Source organism: Passer montanus, unplaced genomic scaffold, assembly GCF_014805655.1.
Source record: "Passer montanus isolate IOZ18808 unplaced genomic scaffold, ASM1480565v1 scaffold82, whole genome shotgun sequence".
Classification (NCBI taxonomy): Eukaryota; Metazoa; Chordata; class Aves; order Passeriformes; family Passeridae; genus Passer; species Passer montanus.
In genome coordinates this window covers 2,545,913-2,558,381 of record NW_024373479.1, presented here as the reverse complement: position 1 = coordinate 2,558,381, position 12,469 = coordinate 2,545,913, and the positions used below count along the sequence as shown (strand labels likewise).

The window sequence follows — 12,469 nt, the reverse complement described above, 5'->3', positions numbered from 1 at the left end:
AGAAAAATTTCAACAAACAGGAATTTAGCAAATAGGAGTACACCTACCCAAAAAAAGCCCCTGACACAGAACACATGGCAATGTCATGGGAACCACAAGTAAATACTGACTAGCCCTAACTAGCAGGTGGAAGTAGATTTTAATAGTATTTAACTAATTACAGTATAAATTCAGTTCGAGACACAAATAGGTTCAATATGAGGTATAAGATTTATGTTTTTTAATTTAGTATTTTAGAATTCCAACAAAACCCCCTCAAGTCAACAAAGTCTCATTCTTGCTTAAATAGGGTGCAGATCAAATCCCTGGCAAGCACAGGCACTCCTGGTTGCCATCACCTTTCATGATGAGTCATTAGAAGCCAAGTTTCTACTTCAGATTGCTTTTCCAACTGAAAATTCAAAGCTCTCACATGACAACCAAACAGAAATATTTACACAAGATGTGTATAAATATAAAGTTTATTCAGTATAGTGTTTAGAAAAATAAGTTCACATCATCTCAGAATACAAATAAAACACTTAATTGTCCAGGCACAAACCCCTATTACAGTACAACAAACATACATACTTTAGATCTCTTTGGTTGGGTAATTAAGCACAGATATGTTTGATGATACACTCTGGGGCAGCATCACCTAACAGTGCAGTAAAGTCTTCTTGATTATTCCCTCCTCTAACGCGTACATTCCGCTTAAATTTAATATTTGTTGTAAGGCACAATAAAACCCATATTGGAGAAATAACTGGTTAGTTCTGGACAAACAGTACATGCAGCAAAAGAACAAACATCCTCTGAATGTGAATCCTGAAAGCCAGAAGATTCACCCCCTCCTTGAGTTCAGAAATTTAAGAAGCAAGTTTTAAATTATATGAAACATACAACTAAGGTATAAAATATCCTTCAAGATAATAACAGCTAGGAGATACAGGAAGACTTCAGGCATCCTTGCTTTTAAAAATACCATTATTTTTGTTTTCAGAATTATAAAATTACTATTCTTTTCCATGATTTGACATTCTTCTCGACCACAAGCACTGGGGAGTTCATGTCCCAGAGCCCTGCACAGATACCTCACATGATACTGGAGGGATGCACCCTCTTGTTCATCTGCCCTTGCTAAGGAAAGTGCACAGACACTGGACATCTGTGCACATGAAAAGCTCCTGTGCACACAGGGCCAAATTCCACCCTGATTTATTGAACTGAAAATCATGACTGAGGTGATTTTACATGATTTGAAGTCAGAACCTGCCCATTATTGTCATCAGTCTCAGACTGAGAGCAGTAATGACAGTTCCAGCCTCACCTCTGGGTGAAGCCACTTTCTGAAAGAGTCTTCCTGAATCCACACGTAGGGGAAAGCAGTACATGGGAAGAGGTATATGCTTTGATAGACTGTGACTGTTTGGTTCTACCCAAGTGCCAGCCTTGTGCTCTGGTTTGTGCTGCCACTGTGTACTGGGCCAAATCCATCCCTGACCTAACACCAGTGAAATGAATGGACCATATTCCCAGCTGGCAAAAAAGGACATTAAAGTCAATGGAAATGTGCTAGTTTAGCCCAGCTGAGGACCTGGCCAATGGATGTCTGTGATTTACATTGCTGAAATGCCCTTGCAGGTAAGACCACAGGGATAATGCTGCAAATAGTCCACACAGAGCATTCAATTCATCATGTTTTCTGCAAAACTCTGGGTGAAACAGAGGCAGCTTTAATCCAAAGTAGTAAAGAAGAGAGGGGTTTTTAACATCATGCTTTTTAAGAATTTCCTTAGGCATATTTTTCAAAGCTGAGTCTGGGACTAGTAAAGCAGTAGAATTTGGCAATGTTTTCTGTAAGATTTCCAGTGGACTTAGAAGTTACAAACATATGTGAAGTTGAAATGATCCTTTACTCTCATCCACAACAGAGAGGGAGGGAAGAGAAGGAACGTGTATGCCAGGTAGACATACCTTCCATTTAAACAACAGAATGTGATAATAAGGGCTGTCTGTGGGGCTTGGACACTCACTGCCTCCCCATGTGTGGGAGACCAGCATCCAAATCCCCTAAACACCACGTAAAAATCCTTGGTTTGGGAATCAGTGGAGCAATGCCTTATTTACAGCAGCCAAAGATCTGGCCCTGGACACTTTTTGGGGCTTTGAGTACTGTCTATTGAGAGCAGTGAGCCTGCCTGCCTGAGGGCCACAAAATAAAAACTTACCCTTGTAAGGAATAAAACTACTTATTTAAATTTCTATTTTAAACACACTGTACCGTGCAATGAGTCTTTATATTGTGCATATGTACCTGCAGAAAACATGAGGTTATAACTACGTTATCTGGAGGGAATGACACTTATTTTCAATGGGAGAAAGAAAGAAAGAGTAAAAGATAATAGGAAGTTACTCGATATCTGGAAGACTAGAATAGATCAATCTCACTTTGTCCCAAAACACTGCTTTTATGTACATCCTCCACTCCCACTGAGGAGTGGGAACTCTCCTCTCAGAAGTACCAGACACTCCAAGAAACGTGCCACTGTAACAACATACACAGTTTTCCACATCAACTGTGCTGCAAAGCCAAGGAATTCAGAGCCTCAGTAACACAACAAATGCAAAGAAGGAAAAATTAAAAATAAAGTAACAGGTACTGTTGTAACACCACAGTCTCTTCAATTATGAGAGATGATCACACCAACAACTGCTCTGAAATATTCCCTAGCTTGCCTCCAAATATAGTCTGAGCTTCACAGACCAAATGTTAATCCACCACCAACTCCTTCAGAGCCAAGTACACATTCTCCATTAAAATGACAGCGATACGGGGTATTTCTAATTTTCCAAATGGCTGAGTGATTTCATGCAAAGCATATACAGCTACTGTCATCACCATCTTAGTTACATGGGTGAAGAAGAGGTGGGAAACAGATTGCTCATGCTGGGGCCCAGCAAACAGATAAACAAGCAGAGTGGTTAGGAGAACTCTGGACTATCCGATTCCCTGCTCACGCGGAGCTCCCGGGAACGTCAGGGAAAGTTGTGCCAGGGGAACATACAGCTCCATGTCCTGCTTGTGATAATCTCTGCTTTAGAGCACTTGCCTCAAACACCCTGTTTGCCTGGGAGCACGTGGGGACAGCCAGCTGCTGATGGGCTGCCCCTGCCTGCAGAGCGTCAGCGGCTCCGTGCAGCTGCGAGTGCTCCCCTTGCACGCTCCTTCTTCCCTTCTCCTGCCCTTTTCCCTGCAGCCCTGGCTCACAGCATGGACTCCAGCACTCACTGACAGAGCTCAGCCTCAAGGTTCCACAGAAAACCTTGCAAAATACGCAATATAGTGCAAAACCACAACGAGAATGCCGATGCCATGCTCACGGCGCACAAAAAAACCTTCATTCCCCAAAAGCTTTCCAGGGAACCAGTTATAACCAAGACAAACACACTGGGACAGGCCACTTTAATTATCTTTCCTTTCCATTTTTCTTTTGTCCTCTACAAGTGATCTTGTTCTGTCCTGAGCCTGCTTCAGAGCCCACAGAAGCTCATGAAAACATTTCCCAATGCCTTCTAAAGGCCCCTGATGAGGATGAACACATGCTTTAGTTACTGTATATATTCACATTAGGATAAAATATAACAAAACCAAACCCACCAGCATTAACAGCGCGTCACTTTTGTACATCTGAATTCTTGTTATTATTTTAAAGCTATAAGGATGTGCTTTTCCATGCTACAAAAACTCCTCTGGAGGAAAGGTTAAGATCTGCTCCACCTGCTCCTGGCCAGGGAGAAAGGTGTGGACACCCATCCCCAGCCAGGCAGGGACCATGGCCGCTGCAGTTCCCACCACAGGCTGCTTCTCCTGGGAGGATATTTATAAATACACACTCAGCTGGGTGGGGGCCTTGCAGCTGAAGCCCTCCCACACGGGCTGTTTGGCCAATGTGCAAACCTGGGGTTCCCTTCCTTGGCCTGCCCATCCAACCTCTCCTGCTCATCCCACGGAGCCAAGAGCTTCCCCTCGGCACAACCCCGTGGTTCCTCTGCAGACCCCTCCTGTCCTGCTGACGTGGGGCAGAAGGAGCCATGCTTGGCTCTCTGCACTGCCAGGAAATGTCACCCAGCAGGTCCAGAAGACTCTCAAAACCTCTTCTTACTCGTGCAAGCAGGGGCACCCAAGTCAGAGGGTCTACTTGCAGAAGTAAGGCATCAGGATTTGGCCCTGAGGACGGATATTTGCAAATCAGTGTTTTCATTCCTCCTGCCACTGTGCTTTAGTAACAAAGATAAGGCCACTAGGAAGAAAGGCACGTGGAATTCTGTAAAAAATACACAAAAGGGTTCAACTAAATTGCAAATTACTAACAAAACAAACAAACAAAAAAAAAACCTGAACACAATGACAGAGGGGGTAGAAACAGTGACCTCCTGGGTTTGTGAGACTGGGAATTAATTTTCTAGTTTCAGTGTGATTAACATTTTACTTTTACAGTCTATTGCTTGAAAAAAACTACAAAAAGTAAAATCTTGTCAGAAAAAACTACGCTTACTTCCTGCTCAAACAATAAAATAAATTAAACAGCCAGAAAACGTTTTCCTTTTCAATGCATTGTGTCTAAAGTGAAAGGGAACATAAACCATAAATAAAATCCATTGTACTAATTAAAAAAAAAAAGTCTCCTTTATAAGAACTGAAACAATATTTACATTCATACTGGATAGAAAGCTTCTGAATTGCATAATTAGAGTTTTAAATGATGCTTTTTCTGGTGCACTGACAAAATGCTAGCTGTAGCATTTAGAAACCTGCACATGATTGATGTGAGACTTTTGGTTTAAATGCAAGTCTGCTGGAAAAAATAGCAAACATACCAGTAACAATATTATGATTTTGTTTTGTTTCTTAACCTCAAACAACATAAAAGTAGCCAGAGAGGTATCGTCTAGAGTTCCTTAGAAATCTCTCAATGCCCATGGACTGGAAGTAAACAGAAAAAAAAGTCTGCATTGCTTCTACCATTCTGGAGTGAGATTTTTGTTTTCCATATGAAGCTAGGAGTGTATACTTACTGTTAAGAGTATGTTGTACTATGGAGAGTCTAGTTAAATTTTCAGGGTAGTATCTGGTAGCCAAACCTGAACCCATTCCTCAGTACTTGCCCTGGCCATTTCCTTTCTCCTTTAATCTGCTTAAAAGAGAATACTGCATGCAAACCAAGTGTGGTAACCTAATTCCATTGCTGAAGATTCCTCTGTACATTGATTCAGACCACTTAAATGTTCTTCTGGTTTCTTTAAATGAAAAAAAACCCACCAAACAAAAAAACCCACAAACACTCCACTAGGTGTTTGTTAGGGCCTCAACAGGAGACTTATCTATTAAAACAGAAAGCAAGAAAAGAAAGAAGTTACAAGTCTTGCATAACTTCATCCATCTGAACTGTCTGCAGTTTGGCAAGTTCTTTTTTGTCCGTTTCCAGTTCTTCACACACCGTGTCAACCATGTTACTCATAACATACTTAGATTTGGAATCCAGCATCATTAAATTGCCAGTTGACTTACTCTCAGAATTAGGTAAGAAATTCTCTTTGACATCAGGTACGGCTTGCAGAACCAACCTGTGCTCCCTGCCAAAATCCTGGTGCACTTGTGCAGGGGGGTGGCTGACACGGTCTCCACTCGTGGAAACGATTTCTCCAAGCACGGGCTGCGCTGTGGAAATGGACAACAGATCCTGACTGGTGATGAGGGGACAGTTCTGAAGGGTTGCATAGTTAGTGTTGCTGATAGATATCACTGTAGAGGTACTGGTCACGGGTGAGGACATGGCCTGGCTCTCCGAGATACCAGAGCTCAGTTCTGCAGCATTTAAAAGAGTTGGTGGTGTGAGGGAAAAATTATGCGAGGGTGTTACATTCACTAAGGAGGAGGCCAGGGACTGGAGCCCTGCACTGGATATATTTTCAGAAGACATGTTGACGTTCAGTTGAGTGTTCTGACTGACTGGCATCAACTGAGAAAACACCAGGCTTCTTTCCAGTCCTTCTTGCTTGACAGATCCTACTGCCTGGCCCGAATTGGGAACTGTATAAACCACTGCACTCGGAGTGAGGGGGCTGAAGAAAACCTTTCCTTGCTGCACTGTTGAAGATTCAGTTGTAAAAGTTCCTCCATCAGATGTGCTGGGGTTTGCTGAAACATTACCTATGGGAAGGGAAGCAAAAGAAAACAGAGATTACTGCTGGCAGAGAGTTATGCAGTCCTGGTCTTTTTTACCTTTGCAGTATACACATACACTAATATTTCATGCAATGCTGAAAAGCAACTTTTGTAGCAGGTGAGAGAAAACTTGGTGTAAAGAAATCAATGCTGTTAACAGAAGTTGCTTCTAGAAAGTTAAAAAAAAAAAGAAATTTCTGATATATTAGATTAGGTATCTTTCAGACTCTCATTAAGGAGCAAACAGTCCCCAGCCATGTGACTAAAATGAATGTGCTTTGGCCTTCACTAGTTGCCACCACTCAATTTCCATCTAAGAATAGAAGCATGAAAAGCTATTAAAGATAGTTCAGTGACAGACTACAGCTTGTGTGTGGGAACTGGAGACACGTCACATGAAATCCACTGCTGCTGGGGAGAACCTGCCCGAGCCAACCCTCACAGAAAACACAAAAAACTGGTAATTTCTATTGGTCTAACTCGGCAATCCTCAAGCACTCAGCTCTATTCCCGTTCACCTTGCTTTATCATGTTTTTCTAAAATCCTAATCCTACCACATCCAGCACGCTGTGAGAAGTCACCCAGCACTGCCTGCCCTTGCTGGAAGCCATGGCACTGCTCGTGTGATGCTGCAGTGAGCCAAAGCAAGGAGAGGTGCCCAGAGATGACCTGAAGCTGTTTTCACTGGACTTGCCATGTCAGTTGTCATTAAGGTAATTCCTAAAATAAGAAATACTGGCTCTTGGGACTGAGTCCCACTTGGAACACCTCTCTTTCTCAAAAGCAGTTTAATTATGAGAGATTACAGTTGGACACAGCTGAATATTTTAGAACAGCACAGAAGATGAAATATTCCCCATGTGAGAAATTTAGTTCCCTATTAATTTCAGTTAATCAATTATGATATTTTTTTGGAAGATGTTATGCACATGGGTAAGCTAGAATAACAAAGCCAGGTAACTTGAAGTTACCTGTCAGTATTATTTACTGGCTTACTTGAAATAGCCTGCAGCACGCTTCACTTGGAATAGGGAGCCAGCTATCCATCCAAGACAACCAGAACTTTTCTCTGCACCAAAGATATGGTGGATCACTCTCCAGTGGGCAGTCAGTATTTTTAACAAAGGAAAACATGGTCAGAGAAGAGCTTATTACAAATCTTAGGACATTCAAACACAATATCCTACAGTAATTAAAAGGACAGAACTTTCTTTCTCACCTTTGCTGGCTGTTAGTTTATGCCTTGGAGCATGTGGATTAAGTGGCTTTAGTAATTACAGGTGGCATTCAGACTGTCTTCTCTCTTTAATCTTGCTTAAACTATGTGCCAGTAACTTCCAGTGCCTGTGAGTGCCACATTTTAGGACCTTATAATTGTGCACCCATTTGAAATGTGGTTGCACGGCTTCAGTGTTTCTCCCTGTGCTTCAGCAAGAACAATTCACACCCTATACACATTAAATCCAAAGTAGCACACCAGCACAATTTGACTTTCACTATAGTATTCACAGCCCCTGAAACCAGAGAGAATCATTCCAGTTTAATCATCTTCGTAATCAAAGATAAAGTGGCCAGTGAGTACCAAAGATGTTCAACTGTGCTTTTTAACAGATCTGCTTCAAAAAAGGGATCCAGAACTAGGTTTGTGCTCCCTGGGATTCTTCCTGACCAGCTGCAAGATTCAGACTATGGTATGCTAAGACCAACTCTAAAGCAAACTTGGGGAGGAGCCTGCACACTTGGCACATGAACCTGTGATGACATATTTCCCTTGGACTGAGGGCAGTTTTATCCAAAGAGCCTCACATTTTATATCTACGAGCTAGTGCTTACTTCTATTGTTTCCCTCAAGTTTAATCTTTCTTAATTATGGAACAGAAAATGTACAAGCAACTGCTCAGTCTTGTTGTGTCTACAGTAATTCAAAATGTATTTTTGTGAAATGCCTTCATTAAGAAAACAAAAAAAAAAACAACCACCACAAGAACAACAACGGTAACAATTTCCAGCTGTCATAATTTTCATTTTTATGAACCTTCTCATTAAAAGAATTCAGTGGCAAATGGGGAATATTTTGAATTACTGAAACATGTAAAATTTACAGATATTTGTGAAGACTCCTATCACAGACTTCTGTCAACAGCATGAGATGAAAGGGGTGTAAATTACCAGACCTCCTTCCATGCTCCTAACAGAGCAGCTCAGCTTCATCTGACAGTCTGCCCAGGAGCATAAACCACTATAAAAGAAGGCAAACAGTATTATTTGATGTTCTGCGTGTGGCCACGGCTGAGATACTATGTTGATACCTTGGAAGAAGCAGACCACAGCTTCTAAAATGCTAAGCGTGCCTGATTCCAACTTTTTCTCATACCTCTTACTGCAAGAGGCAAAGCTTTTACCTTGTGTAGCTGCCACAGAAACTGGAGGCAGCTGCAGAGAAGAAAAACCAATGCTTCCGTTCAGCAGCTGGCCATTTGTTCCTGAATTGGGGATCTGGACAATGCCATACTGGTTTATTTGGACAGGAGCAGTAAAAGTAACTACGGAGCCTCCATCCTGGGAAGCAGCAGTTTCTACGCCTTCCCTTTTCACCTCTGAGCTCGGTATCAATCCTGGGAAAGTGACTGGGATGTTGCTAGGGCTGAAGGCTGCTGTGGCATTGGGGACCGAAGCCTGAAGGAGTTTGAAGTCTTTGACATCTTCTGAGGACGATGAGGACAGTATGTCAGTGATGGACACCCCGTTGCTCACAACACTCGCCGCAGTTTTGGGCGAATTTAAGGTAACAGTCTGTGAAGTGCCCACGGTGAGTCCATTGAGTATGACGCTGTTGGGTCCCTGAAGAAATGAGCTACCATTGAGGAAGACAGGAGAGGTACTGGCAGGCATGAGGTTCCCATTCAACAGGACACCGGACGAGCTCAAGGCTATTTTAGTGTTTCCAAGCTGCTGCATGTAGACAGGCTCCATGTGGCCGGGAAGGCTGAGGCTGGTAACGCCGTCGGACGAGCTGGAGAGGGGATGGGGAGATAAATCCTCCCGCCCCTTACTGGATTCATCTTCCGTGCTAGGGTTGCCATCTGACTCGCTATGGGGGAAGATGGAGAGATGACATTGCATTACCACAGCGAACCAGGATCCCTGCACCAAGGGGGACTTCTTGCTTTCACACAAGTATGTGGGAGCTTCCACGAACAATTTTTTTTCCAGTGCTTTGCCTTTACGAGGCACTTTAAACTGATATTTAAGCCCAGGGAGGAGGTTTCTTAGAATAGAACACATCAAACCAAACACTCGCCAAAGGAGGAACTTTACAGACTGGGTTATGGAGTTGTAAATAAATTCCTCCACCCCGGCGAGCGAAGGGGGCTGCCCGGGCCCCCCTCCGCCGGCCCGCGGTGCCCACACGTGTGAGACCGGCCGCGGCCATTTGGCACAGCGCTGGGAGGTGAGGCAAGGCCGGGAAGCGCCGCCGGACCCCGGGCTCAGCCGGCCGCCCCCGGCCCGGGGGAAGGGCGAGAGCCCGGCCCGCGCTGCCCCCGGTGCCGGCGGAGGCACCTCCGGCCGAGCCGGGGGAGGGACGGAGAGACGGGGGGCGGCCTTTGTGCCTCCGCCCGGGGCTGCGCCGGGATTTTTCGCTGACTGGTCCGCCCTCGGCTGCATTTTTCGGTCGCCCTCCCCTCCCTCCCCCCTCGCCCTTTGATGTGTCCCGCGGAGAGGGGCCGCGGCGGCACAATCGCGCCCTTGCTTGAGAAATGCCTTGGGGCCCCCTCCGCCGGCCGCTTTCCCTCCTTCTCTCTCCCCGCTCCCTTCCTCCCCCCCCTCCTCCCCGCGCTTTCTCCCCCCTTCCCGTCCCTTCCCGGAGGAAGGCGGGGGGCGGGAGCGGGGAGGTCACCTCCACCTGCCCGCGCCCCGCCGCGGGGCGGGGGGAGCCGAGCCCGAGCCGCGGGCGGAGCGGGGCCGGGGCCGCTCTCCCGCCCCGCTCCGGAGAGCCGGGAGCCCCGGGAACCGGCCGCGCTCCCCCGCTGAAACCCGAGCCCGGCCCGCTCCCGAGTCAGGTTTCAAAACAGAGGGAGCGCCGGGACCCCGCGCGTCCTCCGGCCGTCAATGATTAACTCTGTCAGGCGCGACAATTGAATAAAAACAAGGAGCGGGGGGAACAGACACCCCCGTGCCGTCCCCTCCCGGGAGCCCGCCCCGCGGCTCCCCCGCGCCGGGAGCTCTCCCGGGAGCGCGGGGCGGCGGGTCCGGGAAGTTTCCCCGCGCCGCCTCGCACGCCCGGGCCGGGTGGGTGTGTTGGGAACGAGGGAGCGGGGAGGAGGAAGGAGGGGAGGACGAGGCGCACCGAAGGTAAGCGCCATGTTTGCAAGGGAAGAAAGAGCCGGGAGAGGGAAAGGCAGGCGGGAGAGGGGGCGGGGAGGAAAAGTTTTCCCTCACCTTTTGGACTGGGTCTCGGAAGGGTTGCGGTCCCGCTGCCTGCGGTTCTTGAACCAGTTGCTGACCTGGGTGAGGGACAGCCCGGTGATCTTGGCCAGGTTGCGCTTCTCGGCGGGCGAGGGGTATCGGTTCTGCTTGTAGAGCTCCTTCAGCGCGTTGCGGGACTTCTCCTTGAAGCAGTAGACCGTCTCCTCGCCGTCCCAGATGGTCCTGGGCAGGGGGTATTTCCTCCGCAACCTGTACTTGTCCACCGCCCCCAAGGGTCTGCCCCGGGCTCGCTCCGCCTCGGTGTAGCGAGCTTTGTACCAGAGCTCCTGCAGCAGCGGGTGGTTGGAGGAGTCGAAGTTGTGGCTCTCCAGGATGCTGTAGAGCTCGGCGTAGATGCCCTGGTGAAAAGCCACCAGCGCCCGGGCTTTCATCAGGCTCTCGTTGCCACGTAGCAGATCGCTCGGGGGCAAAGACCACAGGAACCTGGCCAGGCGGTCCAGGTTCCCACCTTGCTGCAGCGCCTCGCACACGCAGGCGACGTGGTCCGGGGAGAAAGCCAAGGGGGTCTGCGAGGAGGAGGAGGAGGAGGAGGATGAAGAGGAGGGAGAGGAGGCAGCGTGGTGGTTCCTGGCCAGGAGTTCCGTATGGAGCAGTACCTGTTCCGCGGCTCCCTCCTCGCCGGCGGCAGCGGAGCCGGCATGCTCCATGGGGAACGGGGCAGCGGCGGGAGGGGGCGGCGGCGCGGGCCCCTCGGGGGCTTCGGAGAGCATTTCCATCACATTTTCCTCCTTGATCTCTACCGCGATCACGATGTCGTCCGCGGCGGGGGAGGCAGAAGACATGTTTCGCTTTGCTTTCCTTTTTTTTTTTTCTTTTTCTTTTTTTTTTCCCCCCTTGCTATCTCTCTCCTCCTCCTCCTCCTGCTCCAGCCGATCAGGTTTCCCCCGGCCCCGCGGTGACCATCCGGGATCGCTGCTGTATCCCGGCCGCGCTCCGCCGCTCCCCCCGCCGCGGCTCCCGCACCCGCCGCAAGACTATGTGGCCCCGCCCACCGCTGCCCCGGCCGCGCCCGCCCATTGGCCGCGCCGCGCCGGGAGGGCGGGGCTACGGCGTCTCCACGGCAACCGTCAATCAAGCGGCCGCGCTCTTCTCTCCGCTGCCCCCCCCCCACTCCCGGCTCCACCTGGAGCCCCCGGGGAGCGGCGGCTCCGGCACCTGCGGAATTCCCTGGAAGGGGAAGGGTTAAAACGATCCCGGTGCTGCCTGCCATCATGGCTGGGGCTGAGGGGGGTTTGCTGTGTCCGCTTCTGGGCCCCTCACTTCAAGAAAGTCACTGAAGTGCTGGAGCGAGTCCAGAGAAGGGTAGCGGAGCTGGGAAGGGGCTGGAGCACGAGTCCAAGGGGAGCGCTTGAGGGAGCTGGGGGTGTTTCCCCTGGAGGAAAGGAGGCTCGGGGGTGACTTTATTACTTCTATGACTCCGAAAGGAGGATGAAGCCGGGGGAGGGTCCGGCTCTCCCGGCTACCAGCGACAGGACGGGAGGACAGAGTCTCAGCTGCGCCAGCGGAGCTTTAGGTTGGACACTCGGAGGAATTAAAGAGTGATTAAACATTGGAACGGGCTGCCCAGGGAGGCGGTGGAGTTACCATCCCTGGAGGCGTTTAAGGGTACACTGGACGTGGCACTCAGTGCCATGGCCTGCCTGACACACGCTGCTCTTTCCCGAAGTGACTGATTCTGTGGCTCCTCGCGGTCACTCACGGGCAGGCGTGCCCCGTCTGCCCGTGCCACAGCGGCGCTCCGGGGCGCGGGCAGCCCCGCCGGGGCCGGGGCG

General features: G+C 48.7%; 1 protein-coding gene across 1 annotated transcript; it reads right to left on the bottom strand.

Annotated features, from left to right (window-relative positions):
* Positions 1-443: 443 nt before the first annotated feature.
* On the bottom strand, positions 444-11,521 carry SIX4 (SIX homeobox 4). The gene is made up of 3 exons (XM_039733065.1): positions 10,650-11,521; positions 8,612-9,300; positions 444-6,193 (listed from the first exon to the last, which is right to left on the bottom strand). Exons 1-3 carry the CDS (start codon positions 11,477-11,479, stop codon positions 5,397-5,399), a joined length of 2,316 nt encoding a protein of 771 aa, XP_039588999.1. The 5' UTR covers positions 11,480-11,521; the 3' UTR covers positions 444-5,396.
* Between the last annotated feature and the right edge of the window lie 948 nt (positions 11,522-12,469).